Source organism: Eulemur rufifrons, chromosome 16 (genome assembly GCF_041146395.1).
Source record: "Eulemur rufifrons isolate Redbay chromosome 16, OSU_ERuf_1, whole genome shotgun sequence".
Classification (NCBI taxonomy): domain Eukaryota; kingdom Metazoa; phylum Chordata; class Mammalia; order Primates; family Lemuridae; genus Eulemur; species Eulemur rufifrons.
In genome coordinates this window covers 344236-362369 of record NC_090998.1, presented here as the reverse complement: position 1 = coordinate 362369, position 18134 = coordinate 344236, and the positions used below count along the sequence as shown (strand labels likewise).

The following is an 18134-nucleotide window of genomic DNA, read 5'->3' as shown; positions in this document are numbered from 1 at the left end:
GTCTTGTTTTGATTATATGTTTGTTTAAGATGGAATTCATTTTCTTATTGCCTAGTCTTTTGAATTTTTGTAATTTAAGTGCATCAAGGGGTGGGGAACCTGTGGCCTTGGAGCCACATGTGGCCACCGAGATCCTTGAGTTTGTCCTTTTGACTGAATCCAAATTTTACAGAACAAATCCTTTTAATAAAGGGACTTGTTCTGTGAAGTTTGGATTCCGTCAAGGACTGTACTTGAGGATCTGGAGGGCCACATGTGGCCTTGAGGCTGCAGGTTCCCCACCCCTGTTGGGGGCATTATTTTTCCTTTTTCTATGGTAATTTGAATAGCACATCTCTTGAGACTCTATCATGCTTTTTTTTAAAATAATAGTTTGATCAAATTTCTCTGTAGACTCTTCCTCTTTTAACTTTCTACCTGTGCCCTTGTTCCCAGGCACTTATCTCTGCCCTTTCTTTGCGTTAACCACTTGTCTTTCCTAAGAACAGCTTTCATTTTATCTCTTCCAAAAAATCTTTTAAGTGGTTTTTCCTGGGATCAGTGCTCTCATTTCCTCTTTATCCCTTCATTATCAGTGTCATTTTCTTACCGTCATACTTTTGAAACTCTCAAAGTTTATTAATGACAACTTTATTGCCAAGTTCAGTGGTTCTTTCTTTGTCTTCCATCCCCATGGCCTCTTTATTGCACCGTGTATTGCTGCTGTGGTTTCTTTCCCTGACATTTGCTCTACTGTCTCCTCAGCCTCTTTGATCACATTTGCCCATTTCTAATTATCTTTTTCCTCATCTCCTCAGCTGCTGGTGTGTGCAGGGTTCAGCCTTTGACCTTTTATTATTATCCTTTTGTGCTCCTTTTCAAAGAATTGTCATCCATTCTTAGAATTTTAACTCTTTCAGCTATTATTTTGTGGTTTCAGTTCTTACCTCTTAATATTTCCTCTTACTATATGCAAACACAGGAATTATTGTCACTTTGAAAGAGGCTATGTCCAGTTATCCATCTGTAGTCTGTGTTTCTACATGCTTATTGCATTTTTTTCTTTTTTGTTTTTTTGTTTACGACAGTGTTTTGAAGACAAATTATTTACTTTACTGTTTATATTTTGCTCCTATTTTTATGTGCATGCTTGTCATTTTGTGGGACAACAGGTGTGTGTGTGTGTGTGTGTGTAGATTACATTATTTGCCCGCTGTACATTATTCCAAATATTACATTATTTGGAAGCTGTATTTATGATTCACACTCCTTTTTTGTGTGTGTGCCATTTTTGATTCCAAGAACAGGGGAAATCATGAGTTATATAATTTAATTTGACACACTCAGTTTGCTTTATATTGAGACAGGGTCTCACTCTGTTGCCCAGGCTAGAGTGCAGTGGCATCATGAAAGCTCACTGCAACCTCAAACTCCTGGGCTCAAGTGATCCTCCTGCCTCAGCCACCTGAGTAGCTGGGACCACAGCATGTGTCACCATGCCCAGCTAATTTTTTAAATTTTTTGTAGAGATGAAGTCTTGCCATGTTGTCAAGGCTCGTCTGGAACTCCTGGGCTCAAGTGGTCCTCCCGCCTTGCCCTCCCAAATTGCTGGGATTACAGGCATGAGCCACTGTGCCTGGTCTGCACATTTCTGTTTAGATTTTTGTCATCTCAGTTTCAGCATCTGGAATAAAATATCATCTCCTCCCCCTCTACTCTTTCACAAAGCACTTTCCTTTCCTAATTGCCCATCTTAGTAAGTGCCAGGATCATTATGTAAAAACTTAGTGTGATCTTGACTCATCTATTTCCTTCCGTCATCCAGTTTTAAGTTTGTCTTTGTTTATTTTGGCAGTCTTTCATCACTCTCCCACGGCCCCTTTTCCTTACTGCTACATCATCCTGTTCCATTCCTTAATCTCACCTGGATTATTTCAAGTAGCCTTTTAATTTGTATCTCTGGTTTTTCTCTTCTCTCCATTCCCTTCTGATAATTTATGACTTTCCAAAGTACATTCTTTCCAAAGTATAAGCTTTATGATATGTTAGAAGGCATTACAAGGAAAAATTGTTTTGTGGTTAGAAAAGTTTGGGAATTGGTGGGTTAAAAGATAAATGCAGTTCCTTACTGCAAAACTTCTTGGATCCTTTAATATGCTGATGTTCACTGTTAACCTTTAAAGTGGGAGGGATAGAATCTTTAGCATTTTCCAAACACCTACAATGCATTTTGGGACTGTTTTTGCATAAAAATAATTTATAAAGAAAATGCTAAATGCTAATGTGGGAAAATGGAAAGGAGAATATGACCAACAGACATCTGATTAACCTGATATCAAGAACAAAGTATATAATGAAAGAAGTGTGTCTGCCAGTGAATAAATTATCAGGTTCCCACCTTGTTAAAGTGAAGAAAGTTTGCTCTTATAGCAGAATTGGGTTTACAAGTACCTTGCTCAAGTAAGCAGAAACTGTAAAGGGAACTCATCTGTCATAAATGGAGGTCTTGGTAAAATGCACTTCATATGCTCTTACTTTCTAAAACTGGCATACTGAATTTGACTTGACTTTCTTTCTGATATGCTGAAGATTATATTCTGATTTGCATTAATTTATTTATACTACTTTGTCGTTGCATATGTTTGTACATATCAATGTGATTTTTAGATCAAAGGATACTCATTTAATTCATCTGGTTCAAGGGTATATTATCCCTGGGGATAGTAATTTTTTTTAAATTAATCTTTTTATTGTTTTAAAGAGAGGACAAAGAAAACCATTTAAAACAAACATATAGTAGCTTCATGAATTATTTGGTAAACCTTCTTGTCATCACCATTTAGGTCAAGGAATAGAACTGTGTCAGCCACCCCAAAAGCACCTCCCAATTATAATTTTCCTCCCTCCCCTCAGAAGACTATCCTGACTTTATAGTAATCCCTTCCTTGCATTTCTTTATATTAATAGTTTTATCACTCAAATTTGCATCCTCAGACACCAAAGTTTGGTGTAGCACATTAAAAAAAATTTAGTAATGATTAATTTTAGAAAGCATTTTGATGTGCTATTTGTACCTCCCGTGTTTATGCCTTAAATCAGAGATATACCCGTAGAAAAGAATATGATAATTTAAGTTCTTTGACGCTTTAAAGACTAGAAAGACTTGATCTAGTGACATAAATTGTATTTCAGGGTGTCCTGATGTCAGAAGAAGAAGTGTTTGAACTTGTTCCTGATGATGAGCGACAGTGTTCAGCATGCAGAACCACCTGTTTTCTCTCTGCTCTCACATGCTCCTGTAATCCTGAGCGGCTTGTGTGTCTCTACCATCCAACTGATCTGTGCCCCTGCCCCATGCAGAAGAAATGTCTTAGGTATCCAAAAGTATCTTGTAAAACTTCCATTACCTTTTTTAAAAACCAGGTTGTTCTTAGTTGTTCCTTTCCCTGTCTCTGGACTGCTGATTCTCTTTGTCCACTTCCCTGCTCAAGAACCAGTTCTTTAAAGTTGGCCCTAACTTGGCAGCTAAAATCAGTTTCTTTATCAGGTGATTTCATGTGTTCCTTATCTCCCTGTACTAAAACTGTAGGCTGCTTTGATTTTCTCTTTATGTAAATAAGATCCCATTCCCCTGGCCATTGTGCTTTTCTTAAGTTGATTATACTTAAAACTTATTTTCAAGTTGTTGGTTTTTTGAGGTTTTTATTTCCAGCGCTTTTTGTTTTTACTGTTTTTTTTGTAGATACCGCTATCCATTAGAAGACCTCCCGTCTCTGCTATATGGTGTAAAAGTCAGGGCACAGTCCTATGACACTTGGGTCAGTCGTGTTACAGAAGCATTATCTGCTAACTTCAACCACAAGAAAGGTTAAATTTCTTCCTTTTGTATGCATATACTGAAATTTTTGTCACTTTAAAAGAAGCCTCATTTAGTTTTATGTTTTTTTCCCTCCATTAAGGAAAAATCTAGGCCTCGTGAAACTAATGGGTTGGTTGAATATAAACTTGATTTTTAATTTGAGAATCTTCTTTTAAATGAAAAAGCTGACATAAAATGGGACAGATCTAACTTTCAGTGGATATGTTGTATATTTTGGGGAGCCATTGTTACCAGTGGACTGTCACTGGAGGCTTTTTTGGGAGGAGAAATTTTCTTAACTGAGAAAAATTGTCCCTAGGGATTAGGAATGTTGTGCCTGGTCATGAGGTTTTGTCGTACTGGAGAGATGTTCACGTCTGCAGTACGCTTCTACTAATAGAAACGCCTGCTTGAATTAGGCTGGCGAAGATTTCAGAATGGCTTTTTGTGTCTGTAGTCACAGTATATGGCTTTTTATTTATTTTTACAGATTTGATTGAATTGCGAGTAATGCTGGAGGATGCTGAGGATAGGAAATACCCAGAGAATGATCTCTTTCGAAAACTCAGGGATGCTGTAAAAGAAGCTGAGACCTGTGCTTCTGTGGCTCAGCTGCTTCTGAGCAAAAAGCAGAAACACAGGTAAACCTAAGAAGAGCCTAATTCTCCAGTGGTTTCCTGTTTTAGAGTAAAAGCCAAAATTTAAGTAGCCTGTGAGGCCCTACATTATCTTTGAAGTCTTGTGGCCATGCCTCTCCGTCCCTTATCTCCAACTGCTCTCCCTTCTTTCTTGCTCTACCCTACAGTGCTCTTCCTCCTGCTGTTGTTCATACACAGCAGGCATATTCCTGCTTGGGACCTTTAGACCTGCTCTTCACTCCGCCTGGAGTTCTCTTCCCACCATATCCAGGTGGCTTGTTCTCTTGTTTCTTTCCAGTCCTTTTTTTTTTTAAACGTTACTTTCTTGGAGAGGCCTTTTCTGACAACCCTTTATACAACTGCACGTTTCTTATCCTTCTTTCCTGCTTTTTCTCCTAGCCTTATCACCTTCTGTTCTGTGAATTTACTTATTTATTGTCCATATCCTCCGTTCTTCCCTACTCCCACTTGAATGTGCACTAGACTAGAAGGTCAGGGATTTTTGTCTTTTTGTTCATTGCCATATTTCTTGTGCTTAGAACAACACCTGGCGCACAGTAGGTGTACAGCAAATATTTGTAAATAAATGATACTACAGGCTGAAGGCAGGTGGCAGCAAAGAGTACCCTCAATGGATGCAGAGGTGGTTGTTATGGAGCATAGAAGTGTGAACCCTTGATTTAATGTAATCCATGTCTATTAAATTTTCTGTGATATTATTTCATAGTCATTCTAATATGTTCCTTTCATATGAATGGCCTTTTCTATAGCAATTCACATTGGGTTTTAAATTAATTTGTAATTTTTTTTTTAACCATTTCTTTGGAGAACCTTTCTTAGAGGTATTGATCAGTGGATCTTAATTTTTCATTGACAACAACCTCCTCACCCCAAGAACTTAGTAAAAGCTTAGGGACCCTCTTGGGAAAAATGCATAGATACATAAAATACTGAACTAGTTTCAGAGGGTTCATTGTCTCCTAGGGTAATGGCCCTTGTTTTACATTTTAAGCTTCTTGAAATACAGGATTTAGTTTTATCAATAAACTTAATATTCCACTATGAGAAATTTATTTAATGTTTAAAATATTTAATACTTGTAGATTGGAGGGACTGTAACGTGGAGAGTTAAATCTTTGAGTCATTCATTAACTGAAGAACTTAAAAACTATTTTGAAGTGATCACCATTGCAGTGGAATCCCTCAAACACTAGGATTTTAGGATTGCTTAGGTTCGAATTCTGAAGAGACTAGGAGTCCCTTTGATATCAGAATGACTGTGAATTTTTCTTACTTACATCTCAATATTATTTCATATCAGGCAGAGTCCAGATAGTGGAAGGACTCGGACCAAACTGACAGTGGAAGAATTGAAGGCCTTTGTCCAACAGCTTTTTAGCCTTTCATGCATCATCAGCCAAGCTCGTCAAGTAAAGGTGGAGTATGATGTTGTTTTCTTGGGCGATATCCTTTGTCATGTGGGCTACTGTTTCGGGTTAACAGAATGGTATGTCTGGACTGGTTTTTTTGTTCTGTTTCTTTTCTCACATATATGCTGCTATTTAAAGTCCTTTAGTAGACAGTCTCTTGGTTTTGTTCTTAGCTTTTATTTCCCTTTTATAATTTTAAACTAAGGCTAGTTTAATTGAGCCCAGGAATTTGAGATTACAGTGAGCTATGATTGGGCCACTGCACTCCAGCCTGTGTGACAGAGTTGAGATCCTGTCTCTGTAAAAAAAGTTATTAAAAATTATTTTTCTCTATATTAACTTTAGGCCAGAACCCCCATTTAACACAGATGTAATTGAAATGCAAAAGATTAGTTAAAAGAATCTGCATACATCAGTGAGTTATTAATACATGAGCTTTTAAAAATGCAGAGCTCTGAAATTACCAGGGCCCTGATTGTTTAATGAATATGTAAAATCTCAAAAGTATGTATTAAGTATATAATATATTAATCTACATAGTAATCTTTTGATAGTTTGGGCCCACAGGGGTGGGAAACCTGTGGTCTCAAGGCCATGTGTGGCCCTCCAGATCCCCAAGTGCAGCCCCTTGACCAAATCCAAACTTTAAATAAAGGGATTTGTTCTGTAAAATTTGGATTGAGTAAAAAGGCCGCACGCACTCAAGGATCCAGAAGGCCACATGTGGCTCCAAGGCCGCAGGTTCCCCACCCTGGTAGGAGTGTGTTTTTCTGTTTCGGGAGTGGGTAGGGTGTATAACATAGTTTTTATCAAGGTTATCAACTTGTGAAATCTGTTGTCAATTGTGTTCTTGTTTTAATCCATTTCATAAGAACATTTTGGTAGTTAATTACTCTTTCTTTTTTGAATGATGTTCTTCTCTAAACATGTGTGACACTGTAACTTTCCAGTTTTCTTCTTAGCTTATTGGCAATTTTTTCTCTTAAGTCGTCGTTTGTTTGTTTTTTGTTTTTTTTTAGCCTCAGGTTCTTTGGGGAAGAATTAAGTCTTCTTTACTGTTTGTTTTCTCCTTGTCTTGACTTCTGAGTGTTGGAGTATATTAGGAGTCTCAGCCCTTTCTTTACACTAGGTGTCCAGTGACATTAAATATCACCTATGTCCTGTTGATTCCAAAATCTGTAGGAGTGACTGCTTTTCTTCTTTTCTGCAGACTTTTATATCCAGCTGCATACTCTACATTTCCATTTGGTAGAGTAAAAGGCATCTCAAAAGCCTTATAGTGAATCAGAATCCTTGATTCTGTTATATCCCTTATTACCCCATGTCCAGTCTTTCAACAAGTGCTGACTGCTGTTGACTCAAAGATACATCCCAAAGCGAACCATTTCATCATCATCTCCATTGCTTCAACTATGTTCTATGCTACTAGAATCTGCCCGTTGGATTACCACAACAGCCTTTCAACTGCTTTCCCTTCTTCTACTCTTGTCCACAACATTTTACTTTTTGTTTGGTAGTCAGAGTGATCATCTAAAATATAAATGAAATCATATCACTCCCTGTGGTTAAAATTCTCCAGTGATTTCCCAATGCCATTAGGATGAAATCCAGACTCATTATAATCTACAAGGGACTATGTAATCTGACCTCTGCTTATTCTTTAACTACATTTCTCCCTTACCATCTTGTAGCAATACACCAAGCTCATTCTTCTTTAAAAGCTTTTACAATTATTATTTGCCCTGCCTGAACGGTTCTTCCTCTAGATAGTCATGTTTCCACCCCTACTTCCTCCTAATTTTAGTTTCAGTTCTTCTGTCTTCTGTGACCAACATTACTATGTAATATGCCTTTTGCCCTCTCTGGTCACTCTCTGTTATATTGCTCTGTTTTATTTTAGAGCACTGAACACTAACTGAAACATTTTATTCATATATTCACTGTCTGGCCATCTGTATTAGGAATATATGTTCCTTGAAGACAAGGACTTTTTATGTCTTACTCAACGCTGTGCTTCTAGAACAGTGTCCGCATCTAAGTCAGCAGTCAGTAAATACTTGTTGAGTGAATTGATCATATTTTAAAAGTAGGACTATAGATAGAAGTAATTACAGAGAAGCATATTTATTAATTTAACTGTCATACCTGAATACTTGGTGCTGTGATGGTGAGATCATAAGAAGGTCTAGAATCAGTAGTTTGCCTGAACTGTATCTATTCCTTACTCATTTATATCTTTTAATTTGCTGTTTGTTTTTATTTTTTTGACCTGTTCAGAATCTGCTGGATGATGTGGAAGAGTTTCATGAACGTGCTCAGGGGGCCATGATGGATGAAACCCCAGATTCTTCCAAACTCCAGATGTTGATAGACATGGGCTCTAGTCTGTATGTGGAGCTGCCTGAATTACCCCGACTGAAGCAAGAGCTACAGCAGGCTAGGTGGTTGGATGAAGTAAGACTGACCCTATCAGATCCACAACAAGTCACTTTGGATGTCATGAAGAAACTGATAGACTCTGGGGTAGGGTTGGCTCCCCACCATGCTGTGGAGAAAGCAATGGCTGAACTACAGGAGCTCCTTACAGTCTCTGAACGATGGGAAGAAAAGGCTAAGGTCTGCCTACAGGCAAGGTGAACACATCTTTTGGTGACTATTTCTTCTTTCATAACGAAGTCAGAGGGTAGAGTGAGAAGGAGGAGAACCTATTTCATTAAAAGGTTTTCTTTTTCCTCCTTTAGGATTTTAATGTGTCTGAAGAGTTCCCTTCTTGATAAACAGCATTAATAGTGAAATTGAGTGGATGGGAAGGGCATTTCCCAGTGATCCAGGGCTTGGAGGAATGAGAGATTCTCCTTCCTCCCTGCTTTGGCAAGCAGCTTCTGGAAAGGTCCCTGTGGGTGGCAATGAGTACAGACAAGCTAGAGGGTTTCTTGCTGGATAGGAATGCCCATGGGCCACACCTTCCTCAGCCTTTAGAGCACCACATTGTGTCTGGACCCGGAAACGGAGTAGCGGTGCCAAGCCAGGGGTTCTCTTGTGTCTGGCTCCAGCTGGTTTATTGTGATGGCATTAAATGTTTTAATTGAATGTTTTGTGCCTTCCCGGACCAATCACTAAGTTATCAAATGGGGCTGCATGGAGACAGTTTCAAATATGTACAAACTATTGTGCAGAGTACTTTGTTATACAAAGTAGTGTTTTGTTTAGAGCCTATGATTAATGATATTATAGTTAGGAAAAGTAAGCGCGTAGGTAGAACCTTGAAGAATGAATAGAATTGAAGTGGAAAGGGGGAGGTAAGAAACATATCATAAACTAAATTTAAGGAATATGTAGGGTGTGTGCAGATGACAGAAAATAAATGGGCTTTACTGGAATGGAGGATTTATGCAGGAAAGCATTGGGAGATAAGAATCAGGAATGAGAATGTTGAACAGTTGCATTAGAATTGGCACCCCATTGTACTTAATGAGATTTAAGTAAAGTATTCATCACATTTGAGTGTGTATCAGCTAATTTGGCTCACTTAACTGTGGTATACCTTGTGAAAGTATTTCTCCACTACCTAAGATGACTATTCATATAATTTCTATTGTAAGGATGAGGAAACTGGGGTGCTTAGAGAGATCACTTAGTTATTAAGCAATACAGCTGAAATTTAAAGCCTCTTACACCTCATTCCAAAGCCTATGCATATAACTGCTTTGCCAGCCACTGACTTTGTGTGCATTTGATAGGCAAAGCTTAGGTAGAAGTCTCCATGTATACTGGATATTTTACTACCTAGATGCCATGCAGAATACATATCAAAATTTATTCATAGCTTTCCTTATCTGAAGTATTTACTCTGTGTCTTCAGATTCATGTCAGTTCCACGAGGTGGGAGCATATTAAATGGGCAAAGCTAAATGACTTTGGAATGTAAAACTATGATTTGGTATACCTGATGAAACTGATAGTAGTCTATCAAATAAAATTTTGTCAGTAGTAATATTTGAGAACTTCCTTTTTCTAATCTCCTACTTTTTTTTTTTTTTTTTTTTTGAGATAGGGTCTTGCTGTCTTCTGGGCTAGAGTCCAGTGGTGTCATCATAACTCACTGCAGCCCTCAAACTCCTGGGCTCAAACAATCCTCCTGCCTCAGCCTCCCTAGTAGCTGGGACTACAAGTATGCACCATCCCCCCCTGGCTAATTTTTTCTATTTTTTGTAGAAATGGGGTTTTGCTCTTGCTCAGGCTGGTCTCGAACTCCCAGCCTCAAGTGATCCTCCCATCTTGGCCTCCCAAAGTGCTAGGAATATAGGTGTGAGCTACCCTGCCTGGCCCCAATCTCCTACATTTAATCAGCCACCAAGTTCTGATGATTTTGTCTCCAAAATGTCATCGTGACTGACCAAGTTATAGTCCTCTTATCTTTTCCCTTGATGTTTGCAGTTTGATATTAAAGTATTTATGGAGTACCTACTGCATGCCAGGCACTATTTCTAAGTGCTATGGAGATAGTAGTGAACAAGCTCTCATAGAGCTACTATTCTAGTCAGGAGAGAAGATGAATGAATGAATTTAAAATACTTAGTGTCATGAAGAAAATAAAATTGGTGAAGAAATACAGAGTGATGTGGTTGGTGGGAATAGTGGGAATTAGAATCTTTCCTTTTCTAACTCCTTTCAGAATTATCTTTCTGAAACATATCCTTAGTATTCTTGATCCCTTAGTATTGGTTATTAACTACTTACCCTTCTTTTCTTTTTCTTTTTTCTTTTTCTTTTTTTTTGGAGACAGAGTCTCACTCTGTTGCCCGGGCTAGAGTGCCGTGGTGTAAGCCTCGCTGACAGCAACCTCAGACTCCTGGGCTCAAGCGATCCTCCTGTCTCAGCCTCCCGAGTAGCTGGGACTACAGGCATGCGCCACCATGCCCAGCTAATTTTTTCTATATATATTTTTTTTTAGTTGTCTAGATAATTTCTTTCCATTTTTAGTAGAGACGGGGTCTCGCTCTTGCTCAGGCTGGTCTCGAACTCCTGACCTCAATCAATCCTCCACGCCTTGGCCTCCCAGAGTGCTAGGATTACCGGCGTGAGCCACCGTGCCCGGCCACCCTTTTCTTGATGTCCTCCTTCCTTGCCTTTGCCTTCTCTCTCTCCGCCTCAGTTAACTAATGGCTTTCCTCAAGATTCTGGCCTAGACCCCTTTCTCTTCTCACTCTGTACAGGAAATTCCATCTAATTTATTGCCTCTATTTACCATCTTTTACTGAATAACTCCTAAATTCTCATCCATAATATCCATTTCTGTAATAGGTATGTCCCACAGTGACTTCAAATTCCCTATGTCCAAAATCAGACTCATTAACTCCTTCCTATACTCCTGCCCTTTTTTTCTTTATTCTTTGAATTATACCATCTTTCATTCACTTGAACAAGTGGGTACTTTGGTAGTTAACTTTGACCTCTCCCTTTGTTTCCTTAACCTCAACCTCAGTCATGCTGATTATATTTCCTCAATGTTTCTCACTTTTGTTCCTTTTTAAAAAATTTGTCTGCAAATGGATTTATTTTACCCCTATTTTTGAAGGACTTTTTTCATTGGGTATAAAATTCTAGGTTGACAATTACTCTGTTTTAGTACTTTGAATATGCCATTCTGTCTGCTATTTTGAAAAGAATCTTTTTGCTTGGGCTGCTTGTAGGATTATTCATTCTTTTCCTTTCATTCTCCTCAAGTTGCTATCATAGCTGGCCTAGATCATAGCAGTAGGTTCTGTCTGTGGGCTCATGCTTCCCCCATCCATTCTCCACACTACCACCAGTATTTTCTTAAACTGGTGTGACTGTTTCACTCCCTTGCTTAAAGCCCTTCTCGAGTTTCCCGTTGCTCTTAGTATGAAGTCCAAACTCCCCAACTTGATTTATAAGGCTACCTGTCATTTAGCCTCTTGTTTAATTATGTATCTGGTCTTACTTCTTGCCATTCTTTCTCATTGTGATTCCCCTCCCCTCAAGATTTCCTCAAACATTCTTGTTCTTTCTTTCTCTAGACCTTTGTGTGTGTTTATTTAGTTCTGTGGAGCACTCTTCCCTCTGCCTGTGGTGTATCTCCACCACCCCTACCCTGCCCCTGGCCCCAGCTTTCCTATTCATAACTCCTATTCAGGAAGGATGAGAAAGCTTAGATGTCACTTTCGCGAAGTCTTCTTCACCTACCAAGTCAATTAGGTTCTCTTACTGTGCATTCTTACAGCACCTTGACTTTCCTTTGTCATTGCACTTACCACAGTGCATCCTGACTCCTTATTAATGATTCCTCCCCACAAGGTGAAAAAGTTTCACGAGACAAGGACTGTTTACTCTTGCTCATTCACAATCTCCAGGGCCTAGAACAGGAGGATTCATGGATGATGAAACAACTGTCACCTCAGTAGTTTCCCACATGGTGAAAGTCATGGCTCTCTGGGCTCTTAATCTGTTTGTATCTATCTTCCCTGCCACCTTTTCTTATTTCCTTCTTTGCTCTTTATTCCTCCCACCCACATCCTCTACCCACCCCCACAACACTCCCACATCTCAAACTATCTACCAACTTCTTTTTAAATGTTTCTCCATGCCTTTGTTCATCATATTCCTGGTTTCTTTTCTTTAATCTTTCATTTGACAAAGTCGTATTTCTTTAAGGCCTACCTCAAAGCCCTTCTTAATTCTAGGCAGAATTATCAATACCTCTCATAGTATTGAGTCCATAGTAATTTGTTCTTAGTTCCCAGTATAGGTGTAATTCATAATCTTGTATTATGATTAGTTGAGGATAAGGTCTTTGCTTTATTCATCTTTGTGTAACTGGTATTAATGAATGTAATTGAATTAAACGTACATTGGCAACATTAATGGATTTCTAGTCTGTTGCTTTCTACATTGCTATCAAATGTGCATCTCGTGACAATTTCAGATACTGTAGAGAACTAAAGTAGAGGCAATCTAATAGTGAAAGAGGCAGGGATCTGAGACTTACTCTGAATCAGCATTTCAGGTGTGTACACATTTATTACATTAAGTGACTTTGGGGGGGAAATTATTTTCTGATCTATGAAATGGAAAGAAAGATACTAGCTGCTTTGCTTCCCTTATAGGATTGTGGTAAGAATTAAATGAAATCATGTATGTGAAAGTTCTCTACACATTCCAAAATGTTACTTAAATATTGGTAGCAATTGGACTTTTTCTCTTGCATCTCACCCTGAGTTAACTGTTCTTTTAGACCAAGGCACAGCATGGCAAGTTTAGAAAGCATTGTGAATGAAGCCAAGAACATTCCAGCCTTTCTACCCAATGTGTTGTCCCTGAAAGAAGCCTTACAAAAGGCTCGAGAATGGACAGCTAAAGTGGAAGCTATTCAGGTAAGGAGACTTTTGGATTATATTACCCATCAGGTAATGCCTGTCTCACAGATGAATCCTTTAAATCTTTGTTTCTTTAGAATAGAATGATCATAATACAGATGGCTCCCGAGTTATAATTTTTTAACTTTACAAAGGTGTGAAAGTGATACGCATTCAGTAGATACTGTGCTTTGAATTTTGATGTTTTCGGGGCTACCAATATGTGGTATGATACTCTTATCATGATGCTGGGCAGTGGCAGTGACCTGCAGCTCTCGATCAGCCAAGCTAATGGAAGTGTTCTGAACATGTTTAAGGTAGGCTAGGTATATTAAATGCATTTTCGACTTGAAGATATTTTCAACTTACGATGGATTTACAGGGACATAATCCCATGGTGAGTCAGAGCGTCTGTAAAATAATTGTGGTATTTAAAACTCAGCTTTAAAATTCTTTCATTTGATTTTATAATTCAAAATAGTTATTACCTGCTTAAATATTACTTGTTTTTATTGAGTCCCTGCTATGAAAGATGATAGAATTAGCTTATTTATTTAACTCTTAGCAGTAGGGATTTTATTGCCAGCTGTATTCTTTGAATCTTTTTCCATGTGCATGAAATACTTTTAAAATAAGAGGCAGAAAAGGAAAATGAAATTAACATTTAATGAGCACCACAGTACTCTTGGTACTATTCTGGGTATTTCGGAGCAGAAGTATAGGGGAAGGGTGTAAACAGAAAGTTAAATCTCACATGTTGCTACTCATATATGGAAGCTAAACATTAAAAACAATTGACAGAGTAGAATGATGGTTACCAGAGGTTGGGAAGGGTAGTGGGGGATAAAGTGGGCATGGTTAATGGGTACAGAAATATAGTTATATAGTTAGATAAGATGAACCATATTTGATAGCATAGGGTATACTTTAAAATAACTAAAAAAGTGAATTTGGAGTGTTCCTAACACAAAGAAATGTTAAATGCCTGAGGTGATGGATACCACAATTACCCTGATTTGATTGCACATTGTATGCCTGTATCAAAACATCACATGGACCTTCTAAAGATATACGACTATTAATGTACCCATAATAATTTAAAAAAGGAGCAATGTAAAGATAGGACTCGGGCCTTCAAAACAGCGTATTTTCTAGTTAAAGAAGCGTATGTTATACATCTGTAATTTAAAACAAGAATGAAATAAGTGCTATATAGAGATGAAAAATGCTTGAACTATAAAAACCATTAAGCGCATTAAATGTGGTGAGTATATGCTCTTAATTGTAGAGCTATACAATTAAGAAAGAAAGAAAACATATTCCAGGTATCAAATTCTAAGAACTTTTCTTTTACCTTCTTTTTGGTTGACTTTTTCTGGGACATGCTTAGCTGCCCACTGTTTCTTTTCTGCTTTCTTAAATTGTCTCTGTTTTCATCAGGACAGCTCTTCTGTTTTATCTTTGGCCTGTTGCAGGCAGGAATTGGTTGTTTTCAAATGTTTGATAATCCTTAATTGGTTGTTTATGATTGAAGGACTAAGTTGCTGTCATGTATTTCTTCTGTAATTTTGAAGCACTGTTTTCCTACCAGGCCCTTCCCTTCAGTGGGAGTACTGACTTGGAGGCTTCAAGTAAGTGGACACGTTCTGTTGGTAGGCGGACTTTTGTTTAGGATACATAGCTTGGAGGCTATGTCTAGGCTTAGCCAGCAGGCATGCTGTAGTCAAATGGCTGTAGTTGGGCACAAGAGGGAATAATACTAAATATGGTATTTCTTGGTCTGAGCTTTTTTCGCTATTCCATAAATCTAGCTATTCTTTCTTGGTACTGTAATGATTTGATTATGTCATTTTAATATCTTATAGGACTAGAACCACTTCATTATTCCTCTTAAAAATTCATAGGTTTCTTGTTTATTTTTCCACATGATTTAATAAATCTTTCAAAATGAGTTCATAGACAAGTGTGTCAGTTAATACCTGGGAAATAACCTTTTACTGGAATGCAGTATAGAAGTTCTATAAACAATAATGACTTACGTGGAAATATTGAAACATTGTGAATTTAGAAGGAAAATATTCATATTTCTGTTTATATAATATAAAATGGAGGTGGTTACCAGAACTAAGATCCTGCTTTTAGTTGTTGGGAAAATTGTGAGAGACTTTGAATGGGCAAAAGATTACTAGGTGTCCTTTCAGTAGTGTTGTCTCATGAACCCTCCAGGATTATCTGATTCTGGGGGGGTGTGGTGCCTTAGATTTTCTTTGGCCAGTTTATTTAACAACTCTGTCAGTTGTTTTAAAAAAAAAAAAAAAAAAAAGTAATGCAAATGAATTATGTCCCTAGACAGGCAATTAAATTTGTCTGTAATAGTATAGTTGATTTCCACAGTGTGGAAAAGATGATTCCATTGTCCTTTGTGGTATTAAACTTATTAACAAATTCATTTCCTCATTCCTAATTGCATTTTTACATATGGCTGTTCTTCATATTGTCCTTTGAACTGGTTTTTATATCTACTGGTTCTCTGTAATAAAATATATAAAATCTTCGATAACATGTTCATTAAGAAATCAATTTGCACAAGCTTTTAAAAGTAAGAAAGACATTGGAAGTTATATTAATTCAAGATACAATTAGGTTTAAAGAATAATATTTAATAGAAGAGCTAACACTAAACTTTGTAAGGTCTTTCAACAATGTATTGCCAGACTCCATAAGAGAACTCAAATCATGTGAGAATGTACTTTTGTCTTTTAGAGTGGCAGCAACTATGCTTACTTGGAGCAGCTTGAGAGTTTATCTGCTAAGGGACGCCCTATCCCTGTGCGTCTTGATGCACTGCCCCAGGTGGAATCACAGGTAGCAGCAGCACGAGCATGGAGGGAACGGACTGGGCGGACCTTTCTTAAGAAGAATTCTAGTCATACGTTGTTACAGGTAAAGAGCACTTTATTTTCACAAACTTCACTCCCATTAGCTGTTGATAATTGAACACCTATAGGTAGCAGTGGTAGTAGTATTGGGGAGGGTTGTCTTCAGTTTATCTGGTCAGCTTTATTCAAGTGATTCCTATTAGGTAATTCCAGATGTTGTCCTAAAATCTGGAGCCTTAGGTAGACTTATTTCCAGTTAGTCTTGTGCTGTGCTGTGTCTAGAATAAGCAGTCAGCTTGGATTTTATTGTTACTGGACTCTGCCACTGAAAGATCTTATTTCTGAGAAGCACAAATTATATACTCATCATCATTTTCATCTTAAGCAGTTGCACACAGTAGTTAAGAACAGAAGCTTTGGAATAAGGTATTTCAGGTTTGAGGACTGGCTTCTTAATTGCTAACCCTGTGTGCTTGGGCAAGTTGTTTCCTTTCTGAGGTTCAGTTTCCCATGTTTGAATAGTGTGCATTAATGATACCTACCACATAGGGTTGTTGTGAGGATTGAAATAGATAATATGTATGACGTCCTTAAGAAAGTACCTGGGACTTGGTGCGTGTTCAATAGACATTCCTTTATTTTCAGTTTTAAGATTTTTTAAGAACCAGAGTTCATATTTTAGTTTTATTTTTGAAGGTGCTGAGTCCCAGGACTGACATTGGTATATACGGGAGTGGCAAAAGCAGAAGGAAAAAAGTAAAAGAACTAATAGAAAAAGAAAAAGAAAAGGATCTGGACGTTGAGCCTTTGAGTGATCTAGAGGAAGGATTGGAAGAAACCAGAGACACAGCCATGGTGGTAAGAAATTATGTAATGTGTTTTAAGTTTGCTTGGTTAATACAGAATTCTGTGAAGATATAGCAGGTTCACTTTTTATTTTGATAACTATTTTTATTTTCTTAAACTTAATCTGTGGCTTTATGACTATACATATTTCCTATTTTTAAATACATTTGTAATCAAAGTATAGAAGTTGTTTACTATAATGCTCTTTTCCCAACATTGTTTTTCTTTTCCATATCTCTGTTCTTTATTGTTGTTTTAACAGTTGTCTAATATTCCATCTGGTTGTCCATAGTTTGCTGAGTACAGTAAATCTTCACTTACATTGCTAATAGGTTCTTGGAAACTATGACTTCAAGTGAAAGGACATATAATGAAACCCGTTTTAAAGACTGAGAAACAAGAGTTTGGATTAAATGAGTTAAGTTCTTGTGGCATATTTCTGGTCACAGAAATATCACCAAACTTCTAAATAAAGGCCCAAAACACTTCTAATATTAAACATTGAAAGAAATGTGAAGTGTACATACATTTAAGAAAGAGTAATAAAAATAGTAACAAATATTTACTCAGGTTTTGGTAAATCAGTGAGTGACAGGGGCCCTGGTCAGTAATCAGTTTTTTCCTCATCAGCATTGTAACAAAACCATGTTGAACAAAACGACGCTATTTGAGGACCTGCTATAGTTTTCTAATGTTGAGCGTTTTGCCTGTTATTGAGTTCCCTGTCATAAGTAATAAAAAGTGAACTAACTTTGTATAGTCTTTTCCCTTTTAAATTATTTTCCTAGACTTGACTCTTAGGAGAATTATTGGGTTAGAATTTAATAGCATTTTGTGACTCTTAATACTGTTGCGATTTTTTAGCTGGGTACGGTGGCTCATGCCTGTAATTGTAGCACTGTGGGAGGCCAAGGTGGAGGGATTGCTTGAGGTCTGGAGTTCAAGACCAGCCTGAGGCAAGAGCGAGACCCTATCTCCACTAAAAATAGGAAAATTAGCTGTGTCCTATCCTGAGCTTTGTAGTCCCAGCTACTGAGGAGGCAGAGGTAGGAGAATCGTCTAAGCCTAGGAATTGGAGGTTGCAGTGAGCAATGACGATGCCACTGCACTCTAGCCAGGGCAACAGA

General features: G+C 37.7%; 1 protein-coding gene across 1 annotated transcript in view; it reads left to right on the top strand.

Annotated features, from left to right (window-relative positions):
• KDM5A (lysine demethylase 5A) overlaps positions 1-18134 on the top strand; it is a 93764-nt gene that overhangs the window by 55272 nt on the left and 20358 nt on the right. Inside the window, exons 15-22 of the mRNA XM_069489853.1 lie at positions 3172-3353; positions 3722-3846; positions 4329-4479; positions 5798-5912; positions 8184-8539; positions 13162-13300; positions 16046-16225; positions 16858-17019. Coding sequence (XP_069345954.1) covers positions 3172-3353; positions 3722-3846; positions 4329-4479; positions 5798-5912; positions 8184-8539; positions 13162-13300; positions 16046-16225; positions 16858-17019 — 1410 coding nt within the window. The remainder of the gene's footprint in view (positions 1-3171; positions 3354-3721; positions 3847-4328; positions 4480-5797; positions 5913-8183; positions 8540-13161; positions 13301-16045; positions 16226-16857; positions 17020-18134) is intronic.